General features: G+C 34.9%; 2 protein-coding genes across 3 annotated transcripts; both read left to right on the top strand.

Annotated features, from left to right (window-relative positions):
* The first annotated feature begins 219 nt into the window (after positions 1–219).
* Positions 220–4746, top strand: LOC104903793 (pentatricopeptide repeat-containing protein At5g09450, mitochondrial). Its single transcript, XM_010691902.3, has 3 exons — positions 220–349; positions 426–708; positions 3430–4746. Exons 1-3 carry the CDS (start codon positions 315–317, stop codon positions 4324–4326), a joined length of 1215 nt encoding a protein of 404 aa, XP_010690204.2. The 5' UTR covers positions 220–314; the 3' UTR covers positions 4327–4746.
* An 877-nt stretch (positions 4747–5623) lies between these two features.
* Positions 5624–11447, top strand: LOC104903792 (serine/threonine-protein kinase PEPKR2). Of its 2 annotated transcripts, XM_048636083.2 has the most exons (6): positions 5624–5844; positions 5960–6036; positions 6154–7232; positions 7739–7834; positions 7955–8035; positions 10804–11447. In XM_048636083.2, exons 3-6 carry the CDS (start codon positions 6491–6493, stop codon positions 11160–11162), a joined length of 1278 nt encoding a protein of 425 aa, XP_048492040.1. In that variant the 5' UTR covers positions 5624–5844; positions 5960–6036; positions 6154–6490; the 3' UTR covers positions 11163–11447. The 2 variants fall into 2 exon arrangements, with proteins under 2 accessions (XP_048492040.1, XP_010690201.2); XM_010691899.4 differs by having other exon boundaries at positions 5627–5844; positions 7739–8035.
* Positions 11448–22748: the final 11301 nt, after the last annotated feature.

Raw genomic sequence — 22748 nt, 5'->3', positions numbered from 1 at the left:
ATTGCTCCTTATATAAATCAATGTAGTTTCGTGAGGGGCAATCACTAGAAGTTTGAGTTTGACCTACAAACTTGGCTTGTCAATTGCTCCTTATATAAATCAATGTAGTTTCGTGAGGGGCAATCACTAGAAGTTTGAGTTTGACCTACAAACTTGGCTTGTAAATGTGCGATGTACCAATTCAGTAAGGTTCTTTGTCTTACCAACTTATATAAAAAAAATATTCATAGTAAAGCATAAAAACGCTGAAGCTGAAGTAAGATTTAGAACAGCCAACAAGCGTCAATCCACCATCACCACCAATCAGTACCACCATGGCAGCTCGCTCCCTCCTCTTCCATCTCCGACGGTATTTCTCTCTCTCTCTCTCCTCCTCAAATTTAATTCTACTTCAATTATCTTCAACATCAATCTCAATTTTGCAGAAAAAGCATCACTACTAATAGCAGAACCAAAATCGAGTTGAAATCTCTTGCTTTCAGTTCAACATCCGACGCTTTGAGAAATGAAACCCTAGAACATGAAGATTCATCTCCTCAATTTCCCGACGATTTAAAGAGTCGAATCTTCCGCCTTCGACTCCCTAAAAGAAGCGCCACTAATATCATCCAGAAATGGGTCAATGAGGGTAATTCCGTCACTCTCCCTGAACTCCGACACATTTCAAAAGAGCTCCGTAAATCTCACCGTTATAAGCACGCTCTTGAGGTCATTCTCTTCTTTTTCTTCTTGCTTTTAATTTTCTTCCTTCAATTTTCCAAGTTTATTTTTCTGTTATTCAATTTTTGTTATGTTTCATTTGCTTATATTGGTAATGTGATTTGAGGTTGTCCTAAATTATTACGGCGATATCGAATAATAGCATATTAGGGGAATTTTGTGTTTAATGGCTTTTGAGTAACACTTCAGACGGTTTTGGATGAGCTTTTGCCCAGTTCATATTAGCTATAAACGAAAAAATTAGTATCTTTAAATCAAGAATATAGTTGTCTGGATATAGCTAATAAATGTTAGTTGTATTCTCCTCAAACAAATGTTAGTTATATGTTGTTTTTTATACTACTTTTTTATTTGATGTACTACTTTAATATCAAAAAACAGTAATCTTTTTCTGAAGAATATATGAACACTCTTACTGTTGTGTTTATAACAAGTTAACAACTATTAAGCGGGTATTTCTCGTTTAGGATAACTTGGAATTATAAAGACTTCAGTAGGATTTTAATTCATTTTGGGATTTCTTTTGCCAAATGTAGCCTTTGTAATTATAGCCCTTTTAATTCAACTCTTCAATTGCATCTTCAAATAAACTAAACACTTTTAAGTTGCAGTCCAAAAGGTGTGAAGATAGGTTGGATTTGGGCTGCAGCTTAAAGGTGTTCGATTTATTTGAGGATGCAATTGAAGAGATTGAAAGAAAAGGGCTCTGATTAACAAAGTGACCACTTTAAAGAGTTGTATTTGGCAAAAAATTATTCATTGGGGAAAAAAGTTCAAAATATAGGTTTGAGAGTTGAACGGGAGGAGATATCAATGACAATGATACTCCTTAGTATTCTTTGGGATGCCGATTTTGAATTTTGGATAAAAAGTTGTCAATTGTCATCTTTTGGAACAGTAATGTGAAGTGTTTGGATATCTTATGACCCTCATTTGAACTTTAAGGCTGTGAGGGAGACGACTATTACTTCCATCTTATTGTGGATGCTCAAAAACTTTTTAGTGTTGATCTTGATTCCTGGAACAACTATGCGAGTTCTTTGATTGTGACTTAGATTTGGATCTAATAACCAATAGGAACGGGGTCTATTTCGGTGCTCGTGTGTGTTTATGGAGTACTTGTTGTGTTGCCTTCAGTTTTTGTAACTTGTGATCTTATTAAAACCAGCTTATGTTTTATGATATAAAAGAGTATTTACCTTTGTGCTTTATGATGTTAATATTCAAGTCCATGAGTATGGGACTATGGGTGTGTGGATGGAAGCAGCTTCAGCTGATTTGGAGATTTTTTTAGCTGTTTCTTTTATAAACTTTTGAATACGAGCTTCACCATCTTGTGTCCATATCTGTATCCAATATGAGTATCAGGGTAAACAACAAGAGTTCCAAGAAATATGTTTTAATCAGATTTCATCTCAGAAAGCAATCAGAAACCCACCCCCCTATTTTAGTCAGATCAATTACTAAAGTCTTCTTTTTTTGAGTGGAAATCTATAAAATTCTGTTCGTGGGTGTAAGTTCTGCTGTTCAGGATTGTGTTAAGTTCACATTTGCCGTCATCTGATATGATATCAGAACGTCTTGTAGTTCTTTTCATGGCCCCATTTAATTTTGCTATTATATCCCAGTTTGTTTTTCTTTGGAGATAATTAGTGTCGACAACACCCTGCATGTATCCAAACAGAATGATTTTTAGGAGGCCTATATAAGTACAATCTGACAGTTATCATGCTGCGATTGTCTAGAGGGTTTTTTTAAGTGATCCTCAAGAAATAATTTTAAGGATGGGAATATGAGATAATAATTGAAGGACTATCTAGGTATAAATTGATTACATAGTAATGGTACATCTGTTCTTTGCTCTACAACTGAAATTGGTGAGGATGCTAATGATGAAGACTTGCTATTGCCAAAGATTTGTTGATGTTTTGAGTAGGGAAATTTCAATTTGACCCTGATATGGTAGAGCTTGCAAGAGTTGGAGATTAACTTGTAGTGAGGACTTTACTAGTGACCACTCAGTACTGATGACCTATTGCCACTTTAAGTTTTTCCTTCGTTTTTCTTGTTGACTGACAACTGACGGCAATAGGGATGGGGAAGCTTCCTTTTTATGGAGCTAAGAAAGATATTACCTAATGTTTAATTGTGGTCTAGTGTGTTGTCATTTCATATCGGCTACTCAGAATACACGAAATGCAGGGATTTAAACGAGCTTTATTTTTAGGAAGTCTGAGCTGCAAATATGTTAGTATTTTTAGATATCACTAATGCAAACCACCTCCTCCTCAACTTTTCAGTCCTCTTTGATATGAATGTGCCATGTTTAAACTTTTCAAACGTTTCCAGTTTACACTAATTAGTCTCAATACAAATCACGTGGATAATAATCAATCGGCGTGTAAGGGAAAAGGGCAAAGGATTAAAAGGTATCATGGCCTGCATCTGCATTGATCAAATCTACGCAAACTGATTTATACCCTTGCTTTAGCTATTATGTGGAGAATCCAATGACTGATTGCTTTCCCTGCCTCTTTATTAGGATGCTGATTTCAGTTAACTTTTGCTTCATCATGTGATTAGCTATGGCGCTTCTTGAGTTTGCTCTTGATGTCCCCTTCATTTCAGACTAAATTCAGATTTTAGAAAACATATATCATGATAAAAGAATGACCAGTAATTAAGTCCTAATAATTTTATAATTTACAGATAACAGAGTGGATGGTTTCTGATAGTGAACTTGAGTTATCTGATTCTGACTATGCTGTTCGTCTCGATCTGATGACAAAAGTATTTGGTATTGATGCCACTGAGAGATATTTTGAAGGTCTTCCGCATGATGTTAAAACAAGTGAAACGTACACAGCTCTACTCCATTCTTATGCAAGTGCTAAGTTAATTGACAAAGCCGAGGAACTTTTTCAGCGAATGAAAGATTCGGGTTTATCCTTCTGTGCCATTACCTACAATGAGCTGATGACTCTGTACATGTCTATGGGTCAAGTGGAGAAGGTTTCTTTAGTTATTGAAGAACTGAAAAACCAAAAGGTTGCTCCAGATCTCTTTACTTATAACCTTTGGGTAAGTTCTTGTGCTGCAACTCTCAACATTGAAGGTGTGAGAAACATTCTTTCTGAGATGAGCCAGGATCCTAATTCGGATGATGGTTGGGTTAGGTATCGAAACCTTGCTAACATTTATGTGACAACGGGCCAACTTACCTCTTCTGGTGCTAGTTCTCTTGTAGAAGCTGAGAAGAGTCTTACTCAGAGAGAATGGATTTCCTATGATTTTCTCATCATATTGCATACTAGTTTGGGAAACAAGGATATGGTTGACCAAATATGGAAATCTTTGAGGATGACTAAGCAAAAAATGATTGGTCGCAATTATGTGCCTATTTTATCTTCATATTTGATATTAGAGCATATGAAAGAAGTTGGAGAAGTCATAGATCAATGGAAGAATTCTACAACTTCAATTTTTGACAATTCCGTTTGTGATAGATTGGCAGATGCTTTTGTTGAAGCTGGATTTACAGAAAGAGCTGAAGCTTTCCGCTCACTCTTGATCGAAAAAGATGATGCCGTTGATGAATCGAAATAGGCATAGCATTGATATATGCGCGGGGCTTTAAACTCCGCCTGATCACAGTTTTGATATTAGCCCGACAGATTTCAGAAACTTTTAACAAGAATATCCAGCTGATGAATTGTCACTAATAATTTATACCTCTTGTAACAAAATGGTTGATCGTGATTTTCTATATTATTGGAAGAATGGTTGAAGCTGTATGTGTTTAAAGGGGTCGAGGATCATGCTTCGCTATCATATCAGAAAATTCCCGTCATTAATATGCTAAGACATTTGGGTGTACCAACTAGAAGAAATTTCGTACACTAGTTGATCAAACTTTTGAAGGAAGTGATTTGGTGAACAAAATGTCAATCTTTCCTCTTTACTAAAGAATAGAGATTATATGTGACGAAAAGTTTTGGTAGTAATGTTTGGTTGAATTTCCTTTGATATACCCTATATTCATTATTCACTTGGGTTGTACAACGAATAAAATCTTCATAAACTAAGGTTCTTTTAGCTTCAAGTGAATTTATTTCGCATTTTTTTGTTGAACTATTGACTCGAGAGTTGAGACATTAATATGTCTGGTCCTTCTTAATCAAGAGTCATCAGCTACATGATCAAATGATGTAGCAATCAAGAAATATTTTAATATTGCAGTTTTGCCACAAGTGAACTGATATCCACTTTATGACTCGGCTATTTGAAGATTTAATATATTTCCAATATATGTATACAATACCTACTAGACAAGTGATTTCTATGAAATCAACCAAGACCTTGTATTCCTCTAGGATAACATAATGTTTATTACTTTATTTATCTCATTCTAAAGGCCTGTTTTTCCCAACTTATTTTCAGTTCAGTTCAATTCAATTGAGTTCTATTCAATTTAATTCAGTTTAGTTCAATTCAGTTCAGCTCTAGACGATACTTTTACTCTCACATAACACTATTCATTTCAATTTAGTTCAGTTCATCAGCTGTTTTATGTCGAAGAGAACAAACCCTAACTTATGTTTTACCTAAATGGCGAATCACAACTTGTAAAAGTTCAAATAAAAACCTATATTTAACCTCCTCTTAACAAATCTCATATTCAAAACAAGCAAATCACACTATTCCAAAATCCATAGTTTAGTATATCCAATTACTCCTACTAATAGAAGATTCCATTTGACTGATTTGATTATGTTAGTGATGTCTTAAGTGAAATTAAGGAAGAATTACTTGATTTTGATACTCAAGTATCTTTACAATGATAAAGATACCCTAAATCCTGTCCTAAAACAAGGGAATGATGAACCCCACCAGAGACTTGCGCGTTTTCACTGACCATTTTGCAATTGATTGTTCCTTCTCACGGGTTCCTCGCACTCCCACACACTCACACTACTACCATCACTACTACTGTTCTTTTCTACCCCATTCTTTTTTGTCAATTCTTTCTTCTTCATTTTCTCTCTCTTTCTTTTTCTTCTCATTTCTTTTGTAATAATTAATCTCATCTTCCTTACTCTTCATTTCACTTCTCTATCAATCAAGGTATTCTTTCTCTTTTTTTCTTGTCTTTGTGAAAGTTGGATTGACTCTTTTGACTGATATGTTGATCTCATGACCTCATTTTTTTTCTTCTGGGTTTGTTTGTTTTTGTTTCTAGGTTTGTGAAACAATTATTGAGCTGTTGATCTGAAATGGGTCTAACAAAGAAAATTAAGAGGCTTTTCGATTATCAAGGTAGTCTAGATTAAAACCCTGTTTTTTTTTTCTAATTTTTGATTGTTTTTATCTGGAGTTGTTTTTTTTGTTTTCTTTTTGATTTGGGTGAAATTTATTTTATTGGATTTTCTTCAGAATTTGATGAACAATGGAGGGTCTCGATGCGTTGGCTCTGGGTTGGCGGCGGGTACTTGCTCCTTTGTTAAGAGAGAATTTGGATTCTAACTTAGATGTTACTCTTTTAATTTTTGTGATTTTTTCTGGGTTTTGATTAATGTATCAGTTGTAGGATTAGTTTAATTGGAAGATTATAAATCGTTTTTTAATGGGTTTTTTTGGCTATTTGTAATTTGCTAATTAAGTTTAGTGCAAGAAATTTTAGTTTGATTGTGATCAGTGGGGTTACTTTTAGGGAGTATTGAACACTTAACAGTGTGGGAATGATCAATGATTTCAGTATTGAAGGGTTTTGATGAAGTCTCCGAGTAAGAAAAGGAAGGGTGGGGAAGTGGTTTTGAATGGGGGGAGGTACTTGTCATCGATAGCAATTTCGAGGTCTCATGTGTCTCTAGAAGATTACTCAAGGTTAAGAAAAAGGGGCAAGGAAGATGTAGCTAGAGATGGTGGTAGGTTGTCTGAAAGTAGAGTGAGTGGCGTTGTCACTGCTCCCCCCTTAGGTAGCTTGCCTTCAGGATCGCCCACGAGAGGTATCAAACGAAAAATAGGTTGTATAGATGCAGCTACAAGAACAGGAAGGAAGAAAAAGATTGAGCAGGATTATTATCTGGGTGCAGTGATTGGGAAAGGGAAATTCGGGTCAGTGAGAATGTGCTGGAGCAAAGCAAGTGGTGAGGTGTTTGCATGTAAAACTTTATCCAAGGGGGAGGAACCTGTGCATCGAGAGGTGGAGGTTATGCAACATCTGTCTGGACATGTGGGTATTGTCACACTCAAGGCAGTGTATGAGGATGCTGAATCTTTTTATCTTGTGATGGAATTTTGCCCTGGGGGAAGGTTGCTTGACCAAATGGCAAGAGCAAGACGATACTCTGAGCACCACGCTGCCAACATACTAAAGGAACTTGTTATGGTTATCAAATACTGCCATGATATGGGTGTTGTTCATCGTGATATTAAGCCAGAAAATGTTCTTCTTACATCCTCGGGGAAGTTGAAACTTGCAGATTTTGGCCTTGCAGTTAGGATTGTGAATGGTAAGTGGGCACATAAACTAATATGTTTGATGATGCTTTTGAGAGTATGCCATAATAAGTCTTTATTCTGTGCTATTGAGTCATCAGGAGTTACATCTAATTTAGGATCACTTTCAGCTGGCATGACTTGTGCGTCTGAATGTATTTCGTGCGGTATTCCCTTGAGGTATCAAGTCCAAGGTCATGATAGCTGCTCATCAGTTGGACACTTAAAATGAGATTTCTCATGCTTTTGTATGGTTGTAGCAAGAGAGATTAAAACCAGGTTTTTGTTAGTGTGATTGCATGCTTTTGCTGGTGCAGTATGGTTGTCAATTATTTTTTGTTCCCTTATTCTGTTTGCTTATGGGCTGAAATCTTCCACCTTCACCACTCTTTCCTAATCATTCTTCTGAACAGGTGCACACTTACATTTATAAACTCAAAGAGATAATTGGGGGATATGAAAGAGAGAATAAGAAGAAAAGCTATTATTGATTTTTTTACTCTCTGATGTATTAATTCAGGTCATAGCCTGTCTGGTGTGGTTGGAACTCCGGCTTATGTTGCTCCTGAAATTTTGGCGGGTGAATATTCAGAAAAGGTGGATATCTGGAGTGCTGGTGTGCTTCTTCATGCTCTTTTGCTTGGTGTTTTACCCTTTCAAGGAAGCTCTTTGGAAGCTTGTTTCGAGTCCATTAAGAGTGTGGATATTAATTTTGATAATGGGTTGTGGTTATCAGTTTCCCAGCCTGGTAAGGATTTAGTTGCTCGTATGCTAACAAGAGATGTTTCAGCAAGACCATCTGCTGCTGATGTTCTAAGTAAGTGTACTTTCTTATCGGTCTTTCTCTGCGGTGAAGTATTGCTCCCTTTTCTGCTTTATTCCACAGGAATGCCTCTTGTAAATGAAAAACACTTGCCAACTTTTGCTTCTTCTTGAATTGTTAATGTGATAATATGATTGCACTCTTTTCCACACATGTCTTGATTATCGATTTTATTTTCAAAGGGCATCTAGATGCCAATTGCATTGGATATCGATGCAGAAGAATGACAAACTTTGAGGTATAAGGAATTCTTGGAGGATCTTACTTTATGAGAGAGTGTAATTCTCTTTTTCTATATATTTTTTTTCTTTCCTCTTCAATTTTTAGGTGTAATGTTAGACCTTTCTAAGTGTATATATGAACACCAACTTTCATTTGTTGGAAATAGCTGGGACTTGGGGGCTTGAAAGATAGTAAGAATACTTTCTCTGTTCAATTATAATTGCATCATTGGGGCTTGGCACACATATTGAGGAACCCATGTAATAGGGAGATAGATAGACAGATTGAAAGAGAGAGAAACAAAAAGGACCCCATGTGATAGGAGAGAGATAGAGAGAACAAATTACCAAATAAGGCAATGATGCAATTGACATGAAACTTCCCAAATGGGAAACGAATGCAATTGTAATGGAACAGAGGAATTATTCCTTTGCCTGATTTCCCTTTCCTCACCCTTGGACCACCTGTTCTTTTCTGTGCTTCCCTTTCTGTTTTTGTTCCCATTTGCTTTTTTGTTTTCGTTACACAAGTTAAGACTGATAATTATGTGAAGGTCATGATGCTTATAAAGTTGTTTGAGTGGGTCGCCGGAAAATGGCTATGCTGTGTGATTGTGTCGATAACAATGCCTTAGAGGTCTGTGAAGGTGGAACATTTTGAACTTATAAATGTTTTGACTAGAATTAATGATTGGCTTAAGTGTAAGCTTGTAAAAATCAAGTGAACAAGCAGTGTCTGGGGCGCAGATGGTCATGGTTTATGAGAGCTGAAGTAGAGACAACTAAAGCTTTGCCAGAGTAGAAAGTGAGTTAGTTGTGATGACATAATGGATTTAGGGTGTGATCAAAGTATGAGTGCAACGTGCTGAAATATCTAGGTATTTTTGCATAAGTGAGGCATCTATTGAATTTGATGCATAATTGATAAAATGAAGCCATTGATGCATAACTGATAAAATGGAGCTGTTGATGATGCTAAAGCTGCTTACCTTTGGATGGTGCTAGTAGAGAAAAGCTGATTTAGCATCATCAACAGCTCCATGTTATCACTTATGCGTAATTAGAGGTCTGCATAGCCATTCTTGGTTGTTAGTGGAGAAAAGGTTAAAGATGATGGTGCTAGTAGCATATGGAAACGAGCTTGAGATAGATACTGTTTAGTGTAATAACGTCTTTCATATGTGGCTGTTCTGTTTCCTGTTTAATTTTTGTTATTTATTTGCTCAAATGTGATGCCTGCAATTCAGGATACTGAAGATTGTGACAACTAAGTCAAGCAATCCAACCTCGAGTGACTTTTGATAGTGAGACTACAATTTACACAAGCCGATAAGATATAGCACATCCTTTTGGTTTTTTATGGAGGTGGAAGAGATGAGGGTTAAAAGATTGGGGGTTAGGCTTGCTTTGAGTGAGGGGAAGTATAAGGGGGTAACAAGAGCTGAATGATGAGTTTATGAATGGGTGTAGGTGGTTGTTAGTATTTGGTGGAAGAGAGAGTAGGAAGAGGCAGGTAATAGATAAAGAGGGTATTTTACATGCTGTCCCTTAGGGTAATAAATTTCCCCAAAGAAGGGCAATAGTTGTCCACCACTATCTCTTCCTTAAGCACCACCAACTCTATCTATTTCCTCGTGAGTCGTGATTGTAGAACCCTATGCCTTTTTTATTATTTCTTTTCATTCCAAGCATGAGTGCATGACCCTGGAGGCTTCACCCCGCCCTGTTGCTTCCAAGCATGTGATCTTTGTTTCTTCACCCGCCCTGTTGCTTCCAAGCATGTCATCTTTGTTTCTTCTTCCTACTTTATTGAGTGTGAGTATAGAGCAAGCCTGTTTCTGTCTTCTGGTCTGTCATGTCCTTTCTTTCCACTGGACTGCTATTTAGTGTAAGACTATAGTTACTAAATATCGGTGTACCTTGTTAGAGTTGTGGTAAAATACGTGTCTGAACTTCAAAAGGAGTAGGATTATCTTGCACATGCTTACTTTGTTGATAGAGTGTGACCTCTTTCACATCTTATGACATTGACGACCTGTTTGGTAATGAATTTTAGTGTGATCTCATAAGGGGAGACCATGCTAATGCTTTTCCAACCCCCAAACATCTCTTTCTTTCACATATTTTTCGTTACCGTCCATTACCATTTAGGAAGGTGGTATTGAGTGGACAATTATCATGAAAAACACGTGTTTACAGATGAAATGTCAATACCATGAATATTGGCATTGGAAATTTTCTTGAAAAATACAGACTAACTTCCATTGAATTATCACCAGATTACTGCCTACCAGACGGGGATTTAGTGTTACTATATGAACTGTTGTAGTTGTTCACTTCACTCCATTTCTATCTTTGAACTGAGTAGAGTTTGTTCATATGCTGGTATGTTTATCAAATTATTCTGCACACCTGCCTATTCTTCTGTTGTTGCATGATCTATCATATTGTGACATTCAGTGATTCAAAAATCTTTTATATACTTTTTGGTGATTTTGTATGTGTATGGTAGTCTAAAAGAATGATTTTATTTTTGGTCAGAACATCCATGGATTTTGTTTTACGCTGATCCACCTTTGAAGACACTGACTTATAAGTCAACACCGAGCAAAAGTAGGAGAATGACTTTGCGTGACGTGACTGTAGAAAATGGGAGTGATACAGAGAACAAGAAGGACAAGTCAATCGGTTCTCATCAAGATGACTCAGACAGTAACTTGTTAACAATTAGTAGTTCTGCAAAGTTTGAAGAGGACAGTGGATTAGTGGATGCTCTTGCAGTTGCAGTTTCCTGCATGAATATAACTGAAACAAAGAGAATTAGGTTATGCATCCCACCCACTTCTATTTCACATGACTGTTCCTCTAATATAAAACCTAATCTCTGTACAGCTTTCTGATCTTTCTAAAGTGTCAATAATCTGCTTCTGCTGCTTACTGATTTAAGCTACTGCTGGTGTTAACTTAACCAAGGTAATGTTACTACCTCAGAGCTTATTATATCAGAAACTTTAGGGTAACTACTATGATTTGTGACATTTTTTTAACCTGTTAAGCTTTTATGCTCGGAGAAATGGATTCTGGTATTCTTTCTATGTGTGCATAAGTTCCTCTGTGACTAGCTGAAGTGATGTAATTAATGGGATGTGAAATATGTGATTATGGTACTGACTATCTTTTTTAGATGCATCTTTTGGTCGTAGTTCTCTTTAGCTTGCTTATCTTGAGAAACATTGAAGGAGCAGGAGAAAATTGAGAAAGAGATTTTTAGGAGGTTATTCATGGACTATAGCTTATTTGAAAACGCAAATATTTGTATCAGATGGCTTGATTGTAAGACGGACCAGTTATTAGTTACAGATAGATAAAATGTTAGCCTATTAAAGTTACACAAAATACTCCAAAATTGATATGATCAAAATGTGTGGTCACGAGTAGGGATGGCAACGGGTCGAATTTGGACCGGATTATGCATAATCCGACTTGAACCCTACAAGAAGTTGGATTTTAAATCTGAGTTCGACTCCAACATTTGATTTCGAGTTCGATCCGACTTAAAATCTTAACATTCGACTCCTATCTGATTCGACTTTTTTTCGGCCCATGTTTTTAATAGAAAATCTTCTATAATACAAATAATCTAATTATTACTATTTTTTTATAATCATATGGAAATCATATATAATACAAATAATATAAACGTTATTATTATTTTTAACAATCATTTTCTTCGATGGAAAATTTTTAAATAATACAATTGGCTTGAAGTTATAGTTAGATTATATATACACAATACATTAATATAAATATAAACAAAAAGATTAATTGCCTTAAAGTCGGATTAGGATTTCGAAAATTTTTATGTGATCTGATTTTGACCCTCCTATGACTCGAAGTCGGACTTTTTAAATGTCGGATTCAGATTTTTTTTTGTCGGAATTGACTCGGATTTTTTCCTTTGCATCGGAGCAAACTAGGGTCGGGTCCGGATTGGATTGTCATCCCTAGTCACTAGTAAGAGTAATCCGACTTCAGAGCTCGAAGTTGCACATCGAAAATGTAATTTTGGTAAAAAACAATCATGCTGAATACTTTATGATCATAGTTTTTAAGAGTAGAAGAGGGAGAGGTGGCAACTCAGTAGAGTACTACACCGAATTTCAAGACACTATTCAGAGTTTGAATCCTCATCCCAACAATATGTTGGCCATTTACTTCTGAGTTGTTTAATCTTGTATCCAGTTTTTGAATTGGTGTGCTCTGCAGACTAGTAGCATAATAGGAATTGATTTTTGAACCAGTTATTTTTTTAATAAAAAAAAGTTTTTCAAAGCAGAAAATCATTACTTGTGCATATATTGAAATGGTAAAGCTAAAAGCTCATCAAAAACAAAAAGAAAGGATAAAGCTGCTCTTATTAGTTGTTAGACATACTTTCTCAAAGCAAAGCTGCTTCTAGTATATTCCTTGAATATTTTATGTAAAGTAGATATGACAATAAAGGCAAGAAAATTGAGTAACAAGTAATAGCCTAGTGTTATTAGCATCACCTACAATTTTAGATATTCTTGGATCGAGTCTCACCCTTGCAAGAAAATATCTTCAATTTTCCCTTCCTAACAAAGGAGTTCATTTTGCCTTTTTTTTTTAAAAAAAAAACTAAAGGCGAGAAAATTAAGCATTGTATATTTTCCTCGTTAAGCGAAACCAAAACTACAACATTTTCCCCCAACAAGGCAAATCAGAACTACAGTCTGTTATGAACTTATGTACAATATTGTGAAAGAGGAATGAGTTAAGTGAACCTAACAAAGCTCCCCGCTCCCAAAGCATGGATTATGGACTAGGGTGCACAAATCACAATGCTCATTGTGCACCCAAAAAGAACATACAATTAATATAAAAGAACATGAACTTTTTTCAACAACTTTCTACATTAAAAAAGAACACACGGCTTAAAATTAAAGAACGTGTAAATCTGTATTTATAAAAGAACAAATGTTATAATGAAAAGAACATATAGTAAATGAACATTTACACTTAAGTAAAAGAACATATATCTTTTAAATTTAAATTTGAAAAAGGAATCTTTACTTGCAAAATTTAAGTAAACAAATAACAATAATTTTTTAAAATTATAGACTCTAAAAATAATAAAACGATGTAGTTTAGAAAAAGGTGCACCATACTCTACATGGACTTTGGTGCATGTACTTATTCTCCTCTCATCTCTATTATTGAACTGTGGAGGTTTTTGGCGTCCATGGTTAAATTGACTACAATGCTTCAATTCTACCTTTTTTTGGAATGCTTTTTTTTTATATATAATAATTACCTTATCTCTTACCTACTTTGAGAATAATTACTTTATACTTTCTTCATCTTTTTTTTTTTTACTTGTTACATTATTATTTTCACTAGTTTTTAGGAGATATTTCTTTCAGTTTTTTTGGTATATTTTCTGATTCTTTTACCATTAAATGAGGTGGGAAAAGGTGAAAAAGTTTTTTTTTTTTTTTGGTGGAAAAAGTACTACTTTTTGGTGGAAAAAGAGAGAAACAGATATAACCATGTCTCCTAATAAGGAAAGTTGAAACAATATAGCAAGTAAAAAAAGCAACTATTTAAAAAAAATGTAGCAAGTAAAAAAACAGAGGGAGTATCTTTTTTATATTTACCACCTAAACTTTACTAAATTTTCTAATTTCACCACTACTTAATCGCAATTTAAATCCTGCACCGAGGTGTAGGATGAGCATCCTGCACCTCGTGCAAAACTACGTCGTTTTGATGGTTTTAAGAGAGCCAAAATTTGGCAGACTTTTGGCAATATTTTTGAAAGTGGGTCAGCTCTTTCTCTCTCATCACTCACTCATTCCCTCTCTTTCTCTCTCATTTATTTTTCAAGAACCATTTCAATTCTCTCTCTCATTTATTTTGTTCTTCATTTATTTCTCCCTTATTTTCATTCATTTCTATTATAAATTTTTAAATGTTGATATTTGATTTTATATTCTGTTTTGCATTTTTAAAACTTTTTTTAATGTACAAATGCATATGGTTTGATGTACAATAATATACGAGTGTACATTTAGGGATTTTCAGTGATCAAAGTAATGATCATCAGTGTACATTGTGGTTTATCCTTATTTACGTTGGTTGCGGTTCAATTCTCTCTCTCTCATTTATTTTGTTCTTCATTTATTTCTCCCTTATTTTCATTCATTTCTATTATAAATTTCCAAATGTTGATATTTGATTTTATATTCTGTTTTGCATTTTTAAAATTTTTTTAATGTACAAATGCATATGGTTTGATGTACAATAATATACGAGTGTACATTTAGGGATTTTCAGTGATCAAAGTAATGACCATCAGTGTACATTGTGGTTTATCTATATTTACGTTGGTTGCGGTTCCTTTTTTTATTATTAGCTCCACCTACAGTTGCATGTACATGCACCTACAGTTGCATGTACACTTTGTTGACATTCATGTACATCAACTGGGTTACAATCATGTTGTTATGTGTTGACTTTTTGTTCTAGTACCCATATTGAGTTTTTTTGTTTTGTTTTATTTGTGTCTATAGAATATGTTATGCATGCATGTTAGTGAAGCTAATGTATATTTAGTCATACACAATGATCATTAACGCAACTTTAATGTACACAGAACAAAGTCAGCTTTATAAAATAACTTGAACATCCAGTCATAACAATATTGTACATTCAGGCTTAGTAGTTGAACAATCTTGCTAGAAAATTTGTACATTGAGTCATATCCAGTGAACATTCAATCAAACAATAATGTATCCTTATTTTCAGTGATCAAAGTAATGACCATCAGTGTATATTGTAATTTATCCTTATTTACGTTGGTTGCGGTACCTTTTTTTATTATTAGCTCCACATACAGTTGCATGTACATGCACGTACCTTGCATGTACACTTTGTTGACATTCATGTACATTAACTGGGTTATAATCATGTTGTTATATGTTGACCTTTTGTTTTAATACTCATATTGATTTTAATAATCAACCACCAGTGCACAAAGATTGCAAATTACTCACTTGACATCAGCTTTAGGAATTGGGTTACTTTTATTCTATTATGTTTCTTTGTACATTCTTGGCTTCGTGGTTGTTCATTAACAAAATCAAAATGTACAATGACATCTCCCCATAAAATCGTCAATAACACACAATGAACAATAATAGACATCCAAAGTACAACCTTGTGATATAGTGAACAATGTGATAACACACAATGAACAATAACAGACATTCAAAGTAGAGGTTCAGTATTTCTTCATATTTTTTCCCTTTGTTCTCAAAAGGGTGGCCAATGCTATTTACTTTGTGTTCTTGCAACCTCAAAAAATATTAGTAACTAGAGGATGAAATTTAAACAACAAAATCATTAAACATGGAAGGGGGTTGAGTGTGGAAAAGAGAGAAATGGTGAACAGTATATGGGGGGAAATGATGGTAGTTGACATCAAATCAGTTATTAAATGGTGAACAGTAAATGTCAAATCATTTACTTTTTGAATTTTCGATTTTGTACATTGGATGTAAGGGAATGTACATTGACTGTCAAATCAATTACTTTTTGCATGTTGAATGGTGCGTTTTATTCTTCTTGCCTTGCGTTTTGGACAAGGTGCAGGATGCTCATCCTACACCTTGGTGCACCATCTACGCATTGCTACTTAATGTTTTTTGTCTATTTTTCTATCTAACGTGGTCCCACCCACTGATTTTCCAATTTGATTTTATAACATGGTGATTTTCCATTGTCAAAATTGTCGAAATTCTCTCACTTGTTAAAATTCTTCTAACTGAATCTACAGTTTGGAGTAGGTAAAATTCATATATTAATTTTGTAATTCAATCTACAATGAAATTTCATAAACTATTTGAACATATCGAGGAGAAATAGAGAGGAAGAAGAGGGGGGAAAGTAAATTTTTGGACGAAAAGTGTTCAGGTGGTGGTAAAAAATTCAAAGTTAGAAAAGTTAAGGTGGTAAAATACAAATAATAAAGTACAAGGTAGTAATTCTCAAAATGGGTTAAACATAAGGTGGTTATTATCAAAAAAATTATTTTCGAAAAAAGAGTTACTATAATACACTATAGTGCTACACGGTTGCTTCAAATTTGTTTTTTTTTTTTTTTGTGTGTTTGAGTGAGCAATTAGACGGGAATTGATTTCAGATTTAATTGTCACTTCCTAAGATTTTTACCAACTAAACTAGTTATTAATTTTAAGATGGAAAAAAACATATTTTGGTAGCAAATCAACCTTGAAGTGAAATGTTGAACATCTAAATAAAAGAAACCTTTGAAGTAAAATGTTAACAAAAAGATAATATTTACCTCAAAATCTTCAACTATAAGTTTCTATAACAATTTATAATCAAACGTGACATTATGAAAGAATGGAATTAAACTCTTACGACTTAACCCTCCCTCTAATTTATACATGACAACTCAATACAACTCTTAACCCTCCCTCTAATTTTTCATATAATTTCCTGCTACTATCTGTCATTGAAAAGCTAATATCCCGTGTATTAAAATTGTCTCCGCTCATCTGCCCATCACATGAAAAAAAAATTGACAAGCATTTTTATAGCAATAAATTGTTACTATTTTTTTCTTATATCTTCTTTCTTAATTAGATTATTAGTAGTAATTTTGGTATATGAATATTTTGAAACCGTAATAGTAGCATATTAGTTGTTTTCAAGTCATTAAATAATCTCATTGCTAAATTGTTAATTTGTGCAAAATAAAATAAACAAAAATCAAATACATTTACTACCTTGGCTTAGTCATTCTCCCTACGATACAAATGTCTCATTTCTTATCTTTTTTTCATTCATTATAGTAGAAAATTCAAAAACTAGAACAAAAGAACAAAGAAAACAACTAAAACTACAGCAACTAAACTACACCCCTCAATATCTTCTCCTTAAATAATGTCTACACCCATCAAAAGCTTATAGAGGAACTAGTTGAGGAAAGCTACACCCACTAAGATCTTCTGTGTCTGATTGAGTGATTTCTTATACTTCTACTAAAAATCAAAAACTTTATACTATTCCATTCATTCATTCGACAAAAAGTGAATTTCTCCACATATAAATAACATATTAGAACTTAGAAATGAGGATGAGAGACCCTCTTATAATTTACCAAAATAAGCAAGAAAAGCCAAGAGATAGATGGGGATAGTCACCACTCACTAGTCGTTCCCCCAATCACCGACTCGCCACCGCAGTCTGAAAGTTCATTGGGTCAAGCAAGAGCTTGTTTAGTCTTCAGTTAGGTATTTGATAATGGTTGTGAACTAATATTTGAGAATTGGGGTTTTATATTTTTAAATTTTGATTGAAGTTGTAGAAGTGGAAATTTATTATTGCCTTATTATTGTAAGGAGTTAAATGTTCTTTACTTGTTTTTCCCCTCATTGAAATCTTCTTGGAAATATGAAAATTGGAGTAATTAAGGGAGAAGTCAAAGAGTCTTTTGATTAATTGAAGAACTAAACAGTCATCAAAGTCGAGATAATTGAAGTTAATTGTTGTTTATAAATTTGTATCATATTGATTTTTTTTTAAATTGGGCCCCCTCCTTCCCTGGCCTCTGGGCGAACGCCCCTCCTGCCCAGGCTTAGGGACGACCCTGACTCCCATATCTTGCAAGTGCATGTCATTACTTCAAGATCAACAACTAACTGATCCAAGAAATAACTGACATTGAACATTGTATCTGTTGAAGGCATCACATCACATTGAGGTGCTTTACTTTTTTGTTTTCCAGCAGCACCTGAATGCTTGGACATAATGACGAAGTACATTTCTCCATTTCTTTTTTCTTCAACACTAGTCTCTGCATTAGTGCTGCTCTAATTTCCTCCATCATATGAAACAAATGCTTTGTTCTTGCATTTATTATGTAACGTTGAAAGTTTATGCCATGTTGTTTGTCACTGCATCACTTTTCATCCTATAGTCCATGAAAGCCCTACAAAACACCTTTGGGGTGTGAGCTACGAAAGCATCTGCATCATGCTCATTGATCTCCCTCAATTCTGCCAGAGCATCCTCATAGTCAGTGGTATTGTAGGCTTTAACTATTTTTCAAAATGCAAGCTTGAATTCATCTCCCTTAAATTGTCTCTGCCATAATGCATATATATGTCTAGCACAGTGATGATGCTCAACTTTTGGAATAATTGTTGACACATCATGCAAAATAGCCTAAGAGGGAAATAAGGTCTTACCACTTAGATGAGCGCAATATGATAATGACAATAAATTTGGATGGATGAAATGAAATAATTACTTACAGGATGTTTATCAGACATTATTGCAACACCATCTCCAAGCTCCAAACAGTTTTGTAGGTGCACAAAAAACCAGCCCCATGACATGTTATTTTCACCTTCCACCACAACCCATGTAATTGAGAACATTTGTTCATTCACATCCCTTCCCACTGCAGACAACAATTGTCCCCCCAAGAATGTTTTAAGAAAAGATGCATTCACACAAATGATTTTCCTACATCCTTGCAACCAACCAACTTTCAACCCTTGAAAACATGTGAATAGCCTCTGGAATACAGGTGGACCATCACTTATGCTAACATCAGTCACAACATCTAATATGCTCCCTGGACTGCTAGCTTTCAATGCTTGTGTATATGACACAATCTTCTTGTAATGCTCATGTATACTACCATGTAGCAACTTATGGGCTGCATATTTTACTTTCTCTTAATGGTCTCTCTAATCTCATTAATGAGGCCTAGACTTGAATATATCTAAGAATTGAGTAGCAACCCAACTGGATTTCAGTTTCCTATTCTTAGTCATATTCCTATTGCAAGTGTTTATATCCTTAACAGTCCTAACAACAAATGTGGCGTTCCTACTATCCCAAGCACCATATAAATAGAAAGGACACCCTTTTAAATTCCTACTTGTTGTTTCCTGTTCTTATTACTTAAACCAACACTTACATTCCTTCCTTGATAAATTGCATACTTAGCAACAACTTGTTTAAAGTCATGCTTGGAAGGAAATTATCTCTGACCTACTTTCCATGTCAACTTGGAGAAGTCTATGTTGGAGCTCATAAGCACTGACCTTTTTCTTTTTTTTTTCCTCCAAAGTCAGATCTTCATCATCATCACTAGTGTGGGGTGTTAAAATTTCATCATCACTCCCCTCATACTCACTAATATACCCACTGGCATGATTAGTGTTCCCTCCCCTCCTTCCTTACTAGGTTGATGGACCCCTTATTCTATCCTTTGAAGCCCTTCTGCTGCCTCCTTTGTAGTTCATCAGCAATCTCTTTCAACTTCTTATTGCTTTTCACCTTCACCCTAACATTCAAATACTCCTCATCATTATTTTCTGAATCCAACCACCCATCTTAAAATTCTTCTTCCCTCAATTCAGCCTCATACTTCTCACTTTCAGGTTCACTTAAAACTAACTCAGTTTTCTCACCATCATCAACTTGCTCACTGTTTTTAGGTGGTTTGTATGCAGGGTCACTCACATCAGTGTCATCACTAGGCAGATCTGAAATATTGAGATCATCTTCAATATTCATCTCATTTCCATAACTTTTTAATGTGTTCCTAGTAGAAGTGGAAGGAAGAGAGGCACTAGACTGGGGTAAATGTGAGATAGGATTAGTGCTTAGGGTTGGTGGGAAAGGGAGGTTCATTTGTTTTTTTGCTTCTTGTTGGGGTGGAAGGTTCTATGTGCACACCTAGGGTGGGTCAGGTACTTTGTGCAAATATGATGTGGAATCATGTGAGATAGGCTGAGTGTTTAAGATTGGGAGGGATAATGGTTGGTGCTTTGGTTTTTTATTTTATTTTTTGCTAATGTGGAATGTGTGGTGTTAATTTTTTTGGGGAAAAGTTGATGTAGGGTCAGATTTTTGGTGCAAAGTTGATGTGGGGTCATTAGTCTTAGGTGGACTTCCACTAATGGTGTCAATAGCTTTCTTCCTAGGACTACATCTCACAGGTTCTGGTCCCCTTCTTATACTCAACTTCTCAGGTCTTGTTTTTGGTGATTGAGCAATGGGATGCAAATGGCTTTGTGGAATATGGGGGGTTCAATGGAAATAACAATTGGTAAAACCTTCTTAGTGTGACATATATATATATATATATATATGTCAATACACCTCTTCTCCATGGCAAGTGCACCGGTCTCTAACACCTCATCACCATGATACAAATGCCTTAACCCAATTGTTTAAGGACAGTCCTGGAATCAAGTAAAACATCCCAAAAAATTTGGATATTCACCACATTTCTTCCCCAACTCCTCTAAATACCACTAGCACAACTCATCCTGATCTACACTAAATGTCCGTACTACTCCACCTTCATAAACCATGTCACCCCCTCTTATTATTCTTAAACCCACCACCATGACAAATTTTTAAGGTCACATTATCCATCCTACCAGTTAATTAACAAAAATTAAAGATTGCAAAATTTTCAATCCTAAGCACAGCACAACCAAATTCAATAATTTAAAGACTTAAAGATTAAGGTTCAACAAAATTACCTCCAATTACTCGTATTTCTGGCCAATTTGTTCACAGCTCCACCAAATTAAGCTCCACGAATTGCATTAACAACGAAATGCGAGAAGAGAGAGAAATGCAAGAAGATAGAGAATTGTGAGAAGAGAGAGAATTGCGAAAATAGTGACAACTCACCTCACTATGTTCATTGCATGGAATTGATGAGAGAGAAAGTTTGAATTTCACTAATGGAGGAAGAGAGAGATTTTAGGTTTTTTTTTTTTTACTGTTTTCAATTTTCTGAGTAAGTTAACCCTTTGTTATTTTTGTTGAGGATTTAGGAGGGAAAAAAAGTCATTTAATGAGGAATAACTTTTTCAACAAGTTAATGGTAAATTACACCCACTATAAGAACCCCAACTACAAAGATTATTTTATTAAAGAATAAATCAAAGATTAGCTTATTATTTGCGAACGTGAAAAAGGTTGTATTTTTAAAATTAAAAAATCCAAAAAAAATCTCCGCACACATCGCAAATATAAAAAACTAGTTTTTTTTTTTTTTAGCCGGAAAAAAAAAAACTAGGGAGTCCCAATTGAAGGCACCCTAAAGCATCCTTACGGATGATCTGAAAAAACAATATTAGGAGATTCAAACCAATAACAGAGATTATTAATGGAATGGCCATGATGAGCCATCCAATCGGCTGCAAAATTAGCCTCTCTAAAAACATGATGAACATTATAATTATCAAATTTTTTCAGATCTTCCATTGTATCATTAATAAGAGTATTAATAGACCAGGGAATTTTCCAAATTCTTTTGATAGCTTGGATAACCGAGAGATTATCACCCTCAATAGTAATATTACTAGCCCCTAAAAGAGAGCTCCACGAACCTTCTCTAAGACCCAGGCCTCAGCAACTAAAATAGAATTATTATCGCAATAGTTTAGCACACTAAGCAAAAGATTCCCATAGTATCTCTAATAACAAAACCATAAGCTGTGCTACCATTCTGCAACTTAGAACCATCAAAATTAAGTTTAACAAAATCATGAGAAGGGGGGGACCAAATAATATTAGGCCTAGGCTTTTTACCTTCTTTACTAACTTGTTGACTATAACCCAAATTATAAAAACTAGAATAGAACAATCTAGATTATGCATATAAGCTTTAATCATAGCCCCTAATTTGGCTGGTGAAAACTTTCCTGTCGAAATGTGATACAATTTCTAGCATACCAAATAAACCACCACACAACAGCATAGAAATTGAGGTTCTTAAGAGTCAAACAGACTTAAGATTAATAAAGTACTCAGTAAAAGAGAGATCATTATTATAAGTAGGAAGGGGGAAAAAACCCATTGCATTAGCTACTTCTAAAACATCATGCATAAAAGGACATTCAAAAAATAAGTGATGGTCATCTTCAGAGTGAAAGTTGCAAAAAACACACTCTAAAGGAAGGAAAACATGACTCATTTCTAACCTCTTTTTGGTAGGGAGACCATTCTGACAAATTTTCCACAAAAAGAATTTAATCTTGGGAGGGATGGACAACCCCCAAATCCAAGCAAAACTAACCTGGTTGGGCGGATCTAGACCATAACCTTGAAGCAGAGCAGCACCTGATTTAACCGAATACTCCCCATCTGCAGTAAGACCCCAAACCATTCTATCTGCCATTCTATTATAAGGAAGAAAATTTTTTAAAATATCCTCCACTACATTAATCGGAACATAATTTAAGAGGAGATCTTTATTCCATTCAGCAGCATCTGTAATGAAAAAGCTAACCATCAAACCTCTGACCCTATACTAGGGGAGTACTTATTTTTAAGAGGGTAGTTAAACACCCAATTATCATTCCAAAACGAGATATTCTCCCCATTCCCACCATCCTCTA

This window comes from Beta vulgaris, chromosome 9 (assembly GCF_026745355.1).
Source record: "Beta vulgaris subsp. vulgaris cultivar EL10 chromosome 9, EL10.2, whole genome shotgun sequence".
Lineage (NCBI taxonomy): Eukaryota > Viridiplantae > Streptophyta > Magnoliopsida > Caryophyllales > Amaranthaceae > Beta > Beta vulgaris.
The sequence above is the reverse complement of the archived record's forward strand: the minus strand, read 5'-3'. Positions and strand labels throughout refer to the sequence as shown.

Bases quoted from the DNA above. Each gene is read 5' to 3' on its own strand.
- LOC104903793 (XM_010691902.3), top strand. From the start codon at position 315: ATGGCAGCTCGCTCCCTCCTCTTCCATCTCCGACG. The intron at 350-425 runs GTATTTCTCTCT...TCAATTTTGCAG, and splicing joins CTCCTCTTCCATCTCCGACG to AAAAAGCATCACTACTAATA. The intron at 709-3,429 runs GTCATTCTCTTC...TATAATTTACAG, and splicing joins GTTATAAGCACGCTCTTGAG to ATAACAGAGTGGATGGTTTC.
- LOC104903792 (XM_010691899.4), top strand. From the start codon at position 6,491: ATGAAGTCTCCGAGTAAGAAAAGGAAGGGTGGGGAAGTGGTTTTGAAT. The intron at 7,233-7,738 runs GTAAGTGGGCAC...GTATTAATTCAG, and splicing joins TGCAGTTAGGATTGTGAATG to GTCATAGCCTGTCTGGTGTG. The intron at 8,036-10,803 runs GTAAGTGTACTT...ATTTTTGGTCAG, and splicing joins ATCTGCTGCTGATGTTCTAA to AACATCCATGGATTTTGTTT.